The sequence below is a fragment of the Maniola hyperantus genome, chromosome 26, assembly GCF_902806685.2.
Source record: "Maniola hyperantus chromosome 26, iAphHyp1.2, whole genome shotgun sequence".
Lineage (NCBI taxonomy): Eukaryota > Metazoa > Arthropoda > Insecta > Lepidoptera > Nymphalidae > Maniola > Maniola hyperantus.
Window position 1 is genome coordinate 3,361,991 of NC_048561.1, and position 13,010 is coordinate 3,375,000.

General features: G+C 38.8%; 4 protein-coding genes across 6 annotated transcripts; 2 read left to right on the top strand and 2 right to left on the bottom strand.

Moving 5' to 3' along the window:
* Positions 1-349: 349 nt before the first annotated feature.
* LOC138404228 (myb-like protein X) lies at positions 350-6,167 on the top strand. The gene is made up of 2 exons (XM_069507631.1): positions 350-782; positions 5,337-6,167. Exons 1-2 carry the CDS (start codon positions 608-610, stop codon positions 6,113-6,115), a joined length of 954 nt encoding a protein of 317 aa, XP_069363732.1. The 5' UTR covers positions 350-607; the 3' UTR covers positions 6,116-6,167.
* LOC117994419 (uncharacterized) lies at positions 786-7,330 on the bottom strand. 2 transcript variants are annotated; one of them, XM_034982329.2, is made up of 2 exons: positions 6,754-7,330; positions 786-1,815 (listed from the first exon to the last, which is right to left on the bottom strand). In XM_034982329.2, exons 1-2 carry the CDS (start codon positions 7,035-7,037, stop codon positions 897-899), a joined length of 1,203 nt encoding a protein of 400 aa, XP_034838220.1. In that variant the 5' UTR covers positions 7,038-7,330; the 3' UTR covers positions 786-896. The 2 variants fall into 2 exon arrangements, 1 of the variants encoding a protein (XP_034838220.1); XR_004675361.2 differs by having other exon boundaries at positions 1,732-2,416; positions 6,754-6,859.
* Positions 7,331-8,610: 1,280 nt separating this feature from the next.
* LOC117994425 (uncharacterized) lies at positions 8,611-10,767 on the top strand. The gene is made up of 3 exons (XM_034982336.2): positions 8,611-8,893; positions 9,059-9,162; positions 10,069-10,767. Exons 1-3 carry the CDS (start codon positions 8,611-8,613, stop codon positions 10,684-10,686), a joined length of 1,005 nt encoding a protein of 334 aa, XP_034838227.1. The 3' UTR covers positions 10,687-10,767.
* LOC117994417 (uncharacterized) lies at positions 9,161-11,791 on the bottom strand. 2 transcript variants are annotated; one of them, XR_004675360.2, is made up of 3 exons: positions 10,809-10,951; positions 10,516-10,641; positions 9,845-9,985 (listed from the first exon to the last, which is right to left on the bottom strand). XR_004675360.2 is itself a non-coding variant. In XM_034982325.2 (2 exons), exons 1-2 carry the CDS (start codon positions 11,244-11,246, stop codon positions 9,176-9,178), a joined length of 1,248 nt encoding a protein of 415 aa, XP_034838216.1. In that variant the 5' UTR covers positions 11,247-11,791; the 3' UTR covers positions 9,161-9,175. The 2 variants fall into 2 exon arrangements, 1 of the variants encoding a protein (XP_034838216.1); XM_034982325.2 differs by lacking the exon at positions 10,516-10,641 and having other exon boundaries at positions 9,161-9,985; positions 10,809-11,791.
* Between the last annotated feature and the right edge of the window lie 1,219 nt (positions 11,792-13,010).

A 13,010-nucleotide genomic window follows, 5' to 3' on the forward strand; every position in this document is an offset into this window, starting at 1 on the left:
ATTATATATTTTTTATACACTTGATTCAGGCTATTTTATTGTTATATTATTTATACTAAATTATCATAAATTATACAACACAGTGATACAGAAACCCCCATGTTCTTAAGAAAAAAATCTATGAGCGGATGAGTCAAAGTTTGACAAAGATGGTATAACAAACTACCACAAGGCACAAAAAGAACAGGGAAACCCTCACAAAAAGAGACCAAGAGATTCACGAAGACATTTTTCTGTAAGTCTGTGTTCCGCACTGGAACAGGATGTTTTAAAAAAAATAAAAAAAAAATTGGAGGATTTTTAAGTAATTTATCTAATATTTATTTCAACAATAGTTCATTGGGTTTGTACTTCGAGCACCCCTTAGGGCGCTTTTAGTGTCACGCGGATTTGCTCACGCACGCGGGATTGGACCGCATGCGTAGCATCAGCAAAGAACAATTTCATATAGGTATCTATTGTAAAGCGTGATAAACGCACGCGGGACGCGGGGCGCTGTGCGGGGCGTCACCCCGGTGCGGGGTATCCGCATGCGTAAGCGCTGCCTACAACTTCAGTGCCCATTTTAGAGTCGAGCGGGGCGCACGCGCCGTATTGTACTACCGAAATGAAAATCGATACAGAACGAGTAATCATTGAAGTTCATCTGCGGCCCGTTTTGTGGGATAAACGCAATGAATTATACAAAAACAGGGACGCGAGGGAGGCTGCATGGAGAGATATTTTGAAGGAATTGGCACCTAACTACGAAAATTTGAGCGAAGAGGAAAGAAAAGAGGCGGGTATGTGTTTGGTTCATTATTTTATTTATACAAGCATCATTACTTTATTAATATAAGCATAATTATTTAATTCACAAATAACATCAAAAACCTTCTAAAACCTTTTGAGTTTAGTTAATTAATTATATATCGGTGTTGCCAGGAGACTTTTCCTTCATTGATAAAGTAATCTGCAAATATATCTCTGATATTACTTGCCGACGTATTACTACTTTCAGTCTGCTGCCTGGGTAGTGGTCCCGTAAAACCATTTGTGACAAATGTATGGCTGACCTTGTAGCCATCCCGTTTCCTTATGAAATTGTGAAGTACACATGCCGTCTTGACTATTAATTGTGCTAGATCTAACTTGACATTCATGGATCTGTGAAATATTCTAAATTTATTTGACATAATTCCAAAAGTGCATTCTATGTACCTTCTAGCTCTGGACAGACGGTAATTAAATATTTTCTTTTTGTAAGGTAAATTATCACGAGCATAAGGCCGCATCACATGTGATGATAAACCAAATGCCTCGTCTCCCACTATCACGAACGGCAACTTTGCTCTTACACTAGATGGATAAGCTACTTCGGGGCAAATAATAGGCAACTCTTGCGGGTCAGGGATACCCAACGTGTTACTTTCCAGTTTCGTATACAATTGACTCCTTCTAAAGATGGTTGAATCGGCGTTGCTTCCACTGGTACCGACATTAATATATGTAAAATTATAATCAGCATCACACATTGCGAGGAGCACTACAGAATAATATTTCTTATAATTAAAATATAGTGATCCACTGTGCGGCGGCCGAATCACTCTTATATGTTTTCCATCAATTGCACCCAAGCAATTAGGAAAATTTGTATATGTGAGAAATCCCTCTGCGATTTCTTTCCATTTGATCCCATTAAGCTGTGGAATACATTCAGACTTTAGTTCAATCCATATTATGTAACAAACTTGTCTTACTATTTCGCTAATTGTTGCAATTCCAATCACATAGGAATAGTGTAGATCAGTGAATGTATTACCAGTTGCCAAATATCTGAAAACAAAAACAATATATTAATAATATGATAACATAATATATTAATAATGCTGACATCAGACATAAGACAGCATGCACCGCTCGAATTTTACTTCAGAAGAAAAATAAATACCCTTAAGGTGAAAGGGCACGGAAGTAGCTAGCGCTAGAAGTTTTTAATTCGTTTTAACTACAGTACTATAGCTACGTTAGATTTCTATGATTTGCCGAAAATTTTATCATAGGGGGGTATTTATGCAGTTATGATTTCATATGAAAAGTTCGAAGTATAGTTATGTATCTCATATCTGCTAAAAGTGGCCACTTTTAGCAGATTTGAGACACATAACTATGCTGTAAATATTTTATAAGAAATCTTCTCTGTATAAATTAACCCCTATGGTAAAATTTCCGGCAAATGAAAGGAATCTAATAAATATATATAATATAATATAATGAAATATCGTTTATTTCAGGCAATATTTACATTACAAGATGTCCTCCTTCATGAAGGTTGACAGATGCAAATAAAGCAAATTTTTGTTAAAACAAATTAAAAACTTACAGCGCTAGTGACTTCCGGAAGTTTTCACCTTAATTTTGATGATGGCAAATTTTACTGTAACTAATTATTTTTGTAAAAAATGAATTATTTCGTCGATGTCTGCGCCGCGCCGCCCCGGCCGCGCCGTCTGCGTCTAGTATAAGATTCACTTTGCGCTATCGTTCGCGGCGAAATTGACCGGCCTGCGCCGGCCCGCCGTTTGCGTTGCGCCTAAGGGTACTTTTCCTTCAACTGCGGCCTTATTTTTCCACTCTGTATAGGTATATATATATATTGCTTGATTTATCTAATGCTTCATGAGACAGTGTAAAGTTGACAACATGTGTGAATTAAGGAGGGCCTTTAACACTCTCACTGCCGTGGGATCCGCTGGCGGGCCCCAAGTTTTCGAGTGCAAAGGGCCGGTCTTATTTTAAAGAAAAATTAACCAGCAGGCCGTGGGGGTCGCCGGCCGTCCCCAAAAGATTTTGTCTGTCACGCCGCTTGTAATTTTCTAGAATTTCATTGTGACGCCAGCTAAAGTAATTGTTAGTTGACCGCCGGCCGCCCCCTTGGCTCGCTGTGTGCGTCGTTTTCCCGCGCTTTCACAACTTTCGGGATTAGAGTTAATTTTTTTGTGAAGAATATTGTTTTAGAGTATGTAAAACATGTCGGACGACTCGGACTATGATCCTGATTACGTGCCTTCATCGGAATCTACTTGTAGTACCGATAGTGATGGATACTCCGATAGCGAAAGCACCGATGAAGATGTCACTGCGCAGAGTTTACATCAAACTCAAAGGGACCGCCCCGTACAACAATCGGTAGACAGTAGTGGTCAATGGAGTATACCAACTGGCTCTCGTCAAAAACAATTCCCTTTAGCTTTTACATCTGGTATAAAAAATATTCCCGACACGTGTAAGACCGAACTGGATTATTATAGTTTGTTTGTGGACGACGAAATAATTAACCTGATGGTGACCATGACTAACTGTTATGCGAATAAAACTATGATACTTAAAGTTTTGAGACGATCAAGTAGACTAGTAGATTGGAAGGATTGTGATCAAAATGAAATTAAAAAATTCCTTGGTCTGCTGATATGGATGGGTATAAAAAAACTGCCTAAGATATCTGATTACTGGAGTAAGAATATATTATACAAAAATCCCGTAGCTGGTTCAGTAATGAGCCGAAATCGCTTTGAATTGCTGCTGCGGTGCTGGCACTTTGAGGATACATATTTTTATTTGTCATCTAATGCTGGCAGACTTATCCGAGTAAAACGTCTGGTTGACTTGATAACCAAAAAATTTCAGAACTATAACACACCTGGAGAATATCTAACAGTGGATGAGACAATGGTTGCCTTCCGTGGCAGGATTGTTTTCATGCAATATATCCCTGGGAAGAAGCACAAATATGGGATAAAACTGTTCAAAATATGTGATGAAAATGGTTATGTACATGATCTGATTGTATATGAAGGTAAGAAAACGACGCCTGGCCAAAATTTGTCAAAAGATGTGGTTATGAATCTGAGCGAGAAATACTTAGATGCGGGCCGAAGTATTGTAACCGATAATTTTTATACAAGCGTAGACTTAGCAAAGTCCCTTTTAAACCGGTCTACGCATTTGCTTGGCACAGTTCGAAAAAATCGAAGAGGGTTGCCGAAAGATATTATTTCCACAAAGTTGCATAAAGGTGAGATGATAGCAAAAGAAAATGATGACGGAATTTTGGTTTTAAAGTGGAAAGACAAGAGAGACGTCCTCGCGTTATCAACAAAACATTCAGTTGGATTCGTAACAGTCCGGAGCAAGCGAAATAGGCGAAAAACTGCTTTGAAACCATCAGTAATTGCCGAATACAACAAATACAAAAGTGCAATAGACTTTTCTGATCAGATGGGCAGTTACTGTAATCCTTTAAGAAGAAATGTACGTTGGTTTCAAAAACTGGGAATTGAATTACTGCTAACTACGTCTGTCGTAAATGCCTACTTGATATACAAGTCTCGTAAAAGACTTACAACTAAAACTTATACAATAACGAAATTTCGTGAGAACCTATGTATACAGTTGATGGATTTACAGCAGCGCCGTGCTACCGACCCTGTCGTAACTAAACATGAGTTCGGAAAGAACCCATTGACTGACCATCGCAATCGATTAATACGTCGTAAGTGTATACACTGCTACGAAAGTTTACGTCAAGAAGGCAAATCAAGCGTAGAGGCGAAGAAACTTACAAAAAAAACAAGTACTGTATGCCTCACTTGCCCAACGAAGCCCAGTGTTTGCGCGTCTTGTTTTGCCAATAAGCATAGCAAATAGTATTTTTTTTTTTTCAAAATGCATGTTGTTTCCTCTTTTTGTGCTACAACAATAAAGGTTTGTCAATTTAATGTTTTATTTTTTTATTTTTTCCCCGCCACACAGAAATGTAATTATTGCTCCGATTGACTTGATTTTTTTTTTCAACATGTAGCTCACTATATGCGCAAGCCAATGTTAGCCATATTTTTTCGTTATTAGCAGGCCAGTAGTACAAATATCTATTTGAATTTAGGGGGTCACAGCGGATCCCACGGCGTGCTAAAAGCATTCTTTACTAGACGCCGGCGGACCCCACGGCCTGCTGCAATATTTTTTCATTTTGAGTGACGGCCTACCGCAGCGGATACGTTGGGACCCGCAGGCGGACTCCGTGGCTTACTGAACTGGAACAATGCTATATATTGCTGGCAGTGAGAGTGTTAATCGAATGCAGTTAAATTTCCAACTAATATCAGATTTGTACACACGGCCACAGATCAAGCTTCCCAAAACCAGTATAAACAGGACTCATGCGTTGTTTATTATCGTAGACGACTCGGCGCCCGGCGAGGCCCTAGCAAGTTCCGTTTATTGGTACTGGTTTTGGGTAACTTGATCTGAAACTGTGTGTACTTTTGCCACTTACTTATTATATTTTGTCATTTCAGACAAGAAAATACAACAACGCTGGCGAACAGCAAGGGACACTTACCAGAAAGACAAGATATCTGAAAAAAATCAGCCATCCGGCTCTGGGAGTAAGAAGAAGAAGAAGAAATATTCTTACTATGACATTTTGACTTTCTTAGACAGTACAACGGAAACTGCTGGAGAAGAGTCACTCTGTGAAGAAATGTCTGAACAAAGTAATTTAGAAACACCTAATGAGTCCACGCAACCAGATACTTCACGTCAAGAAAGTTCTCACCCAACATCAAAACAAAAACAAGTAAAATCTAAAAAGCAAGCACCATCTGAATTTGAGGCACAGTTATTAGAATGCTTAAAGTCTAATCAACAGGAGCTAGAAAGTGAGGATTTGGCTTTCTTTCAGTCTCTGCAGCCTTCATTAAAAAGATTCACTAGATATCAAAAACTAATGTTCAGAACAAAAGTGTTAAATATAGTTATGGAAATGGAAAGTCAAACACAACCTGCATACTACAGTCCCATACCTACAACAAGTTCTAGTGCTTTTACTGAGATTGACAGTTTGTCACCGATAAATCAAGATTACCAAACCAATAGTATAATCCAGGATACTTCGAGTCTTAACGACAATGCTATTAGTTCTGCTGCAGTGAATGACAATGAAACTCTTATTTCGACTGAAAGCGGCCTGTTTAATATCACGTCTTATGACGTAATTTATACCCCAGCAACAACATCATCTACAGGCGAAAGTAATGTCAACGCTCAGGATACAAATTTACAAAGAAATGAATGATGTAAAATTTGATTTTTTAATTTATGAATAAAACTCTTTTTATTAAAATGAGTACGATTAACTTTTTTTCTCCAGTTTCTCTCTAATTGTTTGTTTAGTCATATGAGTGCGGTTGTACACACGGCACAGATCAAGTTACTCAAATCCAGTATAAGCGGGACTCCGACGGGTTACCTAAGTATGATAATACGCAAGGCGCGAGTTCCATTTATGCTGGTTTTGGGTAACTTGATCTGTGGCCATGTGTACTTTATCAGATAAAAAAAAGGATTGTGTATGTAGGTTGAACGTACCAATCCCAAACCAATTAAGGACTTTTTTTGACTTTAAATTACTGTCATGTGCAAACCTATAACTTTTATCTATATTATAATAAGTAGCGTGTGATGAAAGGTAGGAATGATTCCACTTTAATGGCGACATTTTATGAGTGAAATAATCTTATTTAATGAAATTTCAACATGAAATTGAATGAAATTATGAACAATGAAATTTCAGAGTACATGACAAATTTTTTTTTGCACATGTAAATTTACACATGACAGTAATTTGAAGTCAAAAAACGTTTATCCTACCTGTTCAAATCCCTTTCCACTAAATCATAGCAGGAAATTAAATATTTAAAATTTAAAACTTACCTTAATGTAATAGCGAGCCTCTCAATCGGTTGTATTGTAATCCTTCGTAAACTGCTTTTTTGTAGCTTATTCTCAATTTTACACAACAGTTCATCAAAAGAACGAATGGACATTCGAAAGTAATTTTTAAATTTACGTTCATTATTTTGTAGTTTTCCAAAGCGTGTAACAAACGCCCCAGCAAGAAGCCTATTTTCAAGAAAGGGATCAACATGTACTCTTGTCTTCTTGTTTCGTCGTTTGTAAAGTATGTAAGCGACACATATTCTTCTGACATTGATCATTTTTGAACACGTCTATACCGTTACGCAGCCCGTAGAAAACTGAAACTCATGCTGCGTATGATCCGCAGCGTGAAATTTTACGCATGCGGTCCAATCCCGCGTGCGTGAGCAAATCCGCGTGACACTAAAAGCGCCCTTAGCGCAGATTTAAGCCAAGCCAATGCGTCACTCTAATTGGCTACTCGGTACTGCGGCCGGCGATGCAACCGCCGTGATATTGGTCTCGAATCTCGATCCATTTCAATGGTCGATGAACACACGCGCTCCAGTGAAAAATAATTAATTAACCCATTTCTGGAATCCAGACTCTCAACTGGTGTTTTGTGGTAGGTACAATAGCGTCTTACAAGTGATTTAGTTTGGCGCGAAAGAAATTAGAGAAGGAAATTTTATGTCCACGTTAGACTAAGTTTTCAGTTATGTCCCACGATAGAAATGGCGATAATTACTCAACGGCTAATGAATACTTATTATGTTGATTTGTGAGTTCATAGCAGCAGGATTGATATTTCCATTTCGGATCGAAGTTTATCGAAACGTTCTCTTATACATAGAATCTGGGTCTAATAACTGTCCAGTAAAGCTATTACGATTTAGCCAGGATTTGTCCAATGGACATTGTTGTTTCAGTGTAGATAGTCGCACGTAGCTAGTCATACCTACTTACCCGCCAATAATAAGTGCAAGTGCTTTACAACCGCCGTAGGGAAAATATTATTTTATATAAAGTAGTCTGTACTACGTTCTCATATTGGTGACACGTCTAATAAATAAGGTACTAAGGAATGTGTAATTAATTCTTTATTCTCAGTTTCTTAGATGCTTATATCAGATATTATCTCCTAAATACTCAGCGTCGTATGGATGTACCTGTGGAAAAGCCTGACACGAGTTCAGTACTTTGTTGAATAATGCAGGGTCGTAAGGAAGTACCTATTGTAGAGAGCAAACTTTAACCTATCAGTTCGCATTGAAACAGATCAGGGTTGTAATGAGGTGCCTGTTATTGAGCGTCACTAATTGCCTGTTACATCTTCAGTACACAGTGAAGCTACACAGTTCATGTAAAAAGAAACGTAAGGCTAGATATGTATACTGATTACACAAGAAAATATCAAATCAAAAAGCACAACTAACGTATAACCAGACTAAGCCTGAATCACATCGTAAATCAAAGGAAAAGTCCCTGTATACGGAAAGCGGTTTGCTGTCTATGCAAAACCCGAGGTACACAGACAAGCTAATGCATTGTACCAGGCTGTAAACTCCAAAGCGCATAGTGCGATTCAGTCGCAGTATAGAGAAAAGTGACTGTTTTACATAAGGTACTGTTTTAAATAAGGTTGTCTCAAATACTCAACTGATTTAGTCGCAAGATTGCCAATAGCCGGGTCCACACCGGACGATCCATCGCGCTCCGATCGCGCGCGGCAGCAGCGCGATCCAAAGATGCAGGCGGTGTGGACGTGCCGCGCGCGATCCATGCGCACGTATTGGAGCGCGCGCTCCCTACCTCGCGCGATCCGTGTGCGGTCGGTTTTTGTGCCAGCCTCAAAGGTGCCTCAGTTGCGTGATGCGCGCGGTGTGGACGGTTGTGTTGGTTCGCGCGATCCACCTCGCCATGGACATCTCAGAAAGTCGCCGTTTGATATCGCTTTATAAAGAATTTAAATGTTTATGGGATCCCAAAGATTCTAATTACACCAATAGAGGTGTTAGAGATGATGCTTGGTGTCAGATTTCTCGTGAAATGGGGAATAAGTCGATCGAGAACCTAAAGAAAAAAATGCGATCTCTGGCGGGAGGCTACAGAAGGGAGAAACACAGAGAGAAGCAAAGCCGTATAACTGGATCCGGTAAGAAAACAAAGCTACTTTTTATCTGTAGGTATTAAAATTATATATTTTATTATAAGTAATTACATCATAATATTTACTGTGGATTTCACGTGATTTCGCTTTTTACATTTAAGCTGTTAGAAATACACGTGGTTATTTTAATGAGTAACTTGTTTATTTCAGGTGCTCAAGATACATATAAATCAAAGTGGTTTGCGTATGATGACTTCGACTTTATGGCGGATAAAAATGAACCCGGAACCACACGCGATACATTGGAACATATTGTGAGCTATTAGTTTACTGATATTCATTTTGCCAAACTATTGTATGGTTTGTAACAAAGTGTCTTGCTAAGTGGGACCGTATTGTAGTGGCATTTTCTGTTGCTCTTCTTGGTACGACGGCCATCGGTTGTAGCGATTGTGATGGCGGTTCATTTCGCCAGCTTCCAGGTATTACATCTCCATTCTCCTGTACTGTATCAAACGTTCCTGGCGATATAAAGTTAGGATTACTGCGTAAGTAGTTATATAGATGAACCGTTGCCAGCACGACTTTAGTCGCAGTTTCTGGTTCCAAAAGCATAGGTTTACGCAGGACTCTGTAGACAGAACTAAGTACTCCAAACGCGTTTTCAACTACTCTACGTGCTCTTGACAGTCGGTAGTTGAAAATTCTTTCACAAGAACCCCTTTCCCGTGTACCATCGTATGGTTTCATAGTATAATCATTAAGCTGAAAAGCTTTATCACCTAGTATATAATAGGGTACCTCAATTTTATAGGGAACTTGCAATATCTCCGGTGGAGGAATATTTAGCTCTTTTTTTTCAAGTTTTTTATATAAATTTGTGCTTTTGAACACGCCTCCATCTGATATTCTGCCTTTAGTCCCAACATTCACATACAGGAACCTATAATTTGCATCTACTAATGCAAAAAGAACAATACTAGGAAATAATTTGTAATTATCAAAGTCGTTGCCACTATTAAAAGGCGATTGTATAGCGACGTGTTTGCCGTCCATCGCTCCTATCACGTGTGGGAAATTCCACTTATTCTCGAATTGCTGAGAAACTGTACGCCATTCTTCTTTAGTTGACGGCACCTGAAAATAAAGGAGATCTTAATTATAATATAAAGCTGAAAATAAGAATAAGCAGTAAATAGTAATAATAATTGTTGTTACAGGTAGAATCTGATACGACTGATGGGGAACTTGAAGTTAATACTACAGTGAGCGAAAACGAGAACAGTAACATTACTAGTGACACACAACCGGAGAGAGCCAACCACCACACAGATCAGAGTAGAGAGCAGAATGATCAGAATGCACAATCCAGTGTCCAAACAACAAACAAAAGAACAAAAAAAAGAAAGAAAACTACTTCTAATAATGCAGATGACATATCAGATGAAACTCTTTCAGAGGCTTTCCAACTTCTGCAACAATGTGCTCAGCCACCACAACCGGAAACTGATTCTTACATTGCTTTCGGGCAGTATATATCTACTGAATTGCGGAAATATGATGCAGTAACATTAGTTAATGTCAAAAATGCTATATGCCAAGTTATTTTTCAAGCTGACACAGGAAGATATGGGGATAGCAATTATGGATATTACACTAATTCATACCCTGGCACACCAATAGCATCCACTTCATCACAGTCCCAGTCTCTACAACCTCAAAATTATCCAGCTCCAATTCCACAGACATCACCGTCTGCTCATCTAGCCTCCAATTCATCGCAGTCCCAGTTTCTGAAACCTCAGGATTATTCACTTCCACAGTCACCACCGAATTAAATAAGTACCTACCTATATCATGTTTTCAAAAAATAATTAATAATTGTAAACATGTTACTTCTTTAAATTATGATTGTAATACACTACTTTTTTATTGAGTAATAAAGTATGGTTTTACTTACCTTTACATAATCATTTAACAGGTCAATGATGGCTTCACAAACTTCAGGAATAATTATCGATATAGACTGTTTGGAAATGCGGAACAGATACTGCAAACTGACGTACGAATCTCCAGTTGCTAAAAATCTCAATGTTAGTAATAATCTTTCCTTCACAGTAATGGCATCTCTATAATTTGTATCATTCTTTCTTAGCTTGTTATTTAATAATGAACACAATATCTCAAATTGATTAGCATTCATTCTTGCAAAATTGTGTTCAACTTTATCTGACACTAACTCTGCGTACAGCTGAGTCCCAGATTCCAAGCGATTTTTGTAAATTTGTTTCACCCAAAACCGTCGTTTTCTTTTTTGTGATTTTTTGCGCAAGCATTTAAGCAAAATAAAAGTTACTGCTGCAACGGCAAGACGCCGCCGTTGTACGTGTGACTCCATATCGTACAAGAGTTAGACTGGCTGAATCACGGATCGCCTTAGGATCGCTTGGAGCGCATATTTGGGATCGCAAGTTTCCAAGAGTGGATCGGCATAACACGATCCACGATCCACGCTCCGCGATCCTGGATCGCGGATCGCGGGATCGATGGATCGTCCGGTGTGGACCCGGCTATTGATCATATCAAGGATGCAGGGGATCAAAATCTGACATAATTGAACTATGGTAAATAAATATTTTTTCATTTTTTTTTTCATTTTTCAAAAGCAGCTGGGTTGGATTGGGTGCACGCCTTTATGAGACGCAATCCTTCAGTTTCTATACGCAAAGCTGAAGCGACAAGCTCAAATAGAATTCCTGCTTTCAACAAAGAAGAAATAACATATTTCTATGATAAACTTGGCGACGTAATGGAAAGACATAAGTTTATTCCCAACAATACTGTATACAACATTTACAATACTGACGAAACTGGTATCACCACAGTGACAGACCCAGGAAGAGTGCTCGCCGAAAAAGGGCAAAGACCCCGTACCCTGCGTTCAGGGTTGAGCGTTATTGCCCTTGACTTTGGGTAATGCCGTTGCATTACCCAAAGTCAAGGGCAATAACGCTCAAACATGTTTTTTTATAATGGTTTCCTACTACTAGTAGGTAGTTATATGTAGCGATTCCAGAGGTTCTAACCAACAACCCATAGCGTTCACGCGGTAGGAGAATAGAATTTGAATTAGATAGATTAGATTAGGAATAGGTAGAAATTGTGAAGCATCTTATATAACGATTTTTCAGTGAAAATTATTTATTAAATAATTTAGAAATGTGTAGAACTGAAAGTTTTAATACCAAACTTCATAATAACATCAGTGTATAAAATTATAAAAATAGTGACTTGGTTTCAGTGAAATAACAGTATTATTAATCTGACTTCAGATCAGGGAAAGCAGTTCGAGAGCAGTCTCTTTAGGCATTTGATGAATTATTTAGGCGTTCATAAGTTTAGGACGACAGCGTACCACCCACAGAGTAATGGAGCAATAGAACGATGGCATCGTAGTCTGAAGGCCGCCTTAATGGCGAGATTAAAGGACAATAGGTCGTGGGTCGAAGAAATGCACACCGTTATGATGGGGCTGCGTGCAGCGCCGCGCAGCGACACAGGGTAAGTGCCGCGGGATTAACCTTTGGGCGAACTCTGAGGCTCCCTGGAGAATTTTTTGAACCATCGGATAGTAAGATAACGGACGGTGAGGAGTACCTAAGGCAGTTGAAACAGGTAATTAGTAATTTAAGACCAAAACCCGAGACACAGAGACTCTAGGACTATTTTCGTGCACCCAGCCTTAAAGGATTGCAAGGAATAAAAGTATTTATTAGAAACGAGGTATTGCGAAAATGTCTACAACCCCCTTACGACGGTCCCTATGACGTCATATAGCGGTTGGAGAAAGCCTATTTAGTACTTGTATCGATAGACAGATTGAAATCAGCCTTTGTCCTGGATGGCGAAAATGCACGTCAAACGCCGGGTGAAAAAGTAGTTGATCAGAATGTGCCGGGTAGCGAAAAGTGCAACGGCGACATGTTGACGCCGCGAACAACTCGGAGTGGCCGAGTAAGCAAAATGCCTGTTAGGTTTAAAGTAGGTTAATTAGAATAGCAACTAAGTATTTGGAAATAGGCATTGCAAAATAAGTGTTGTGAAATGGCCCCAATCCGCAAATATTATTTTTCATTAGAAGACAATATAATTAGTATGATGT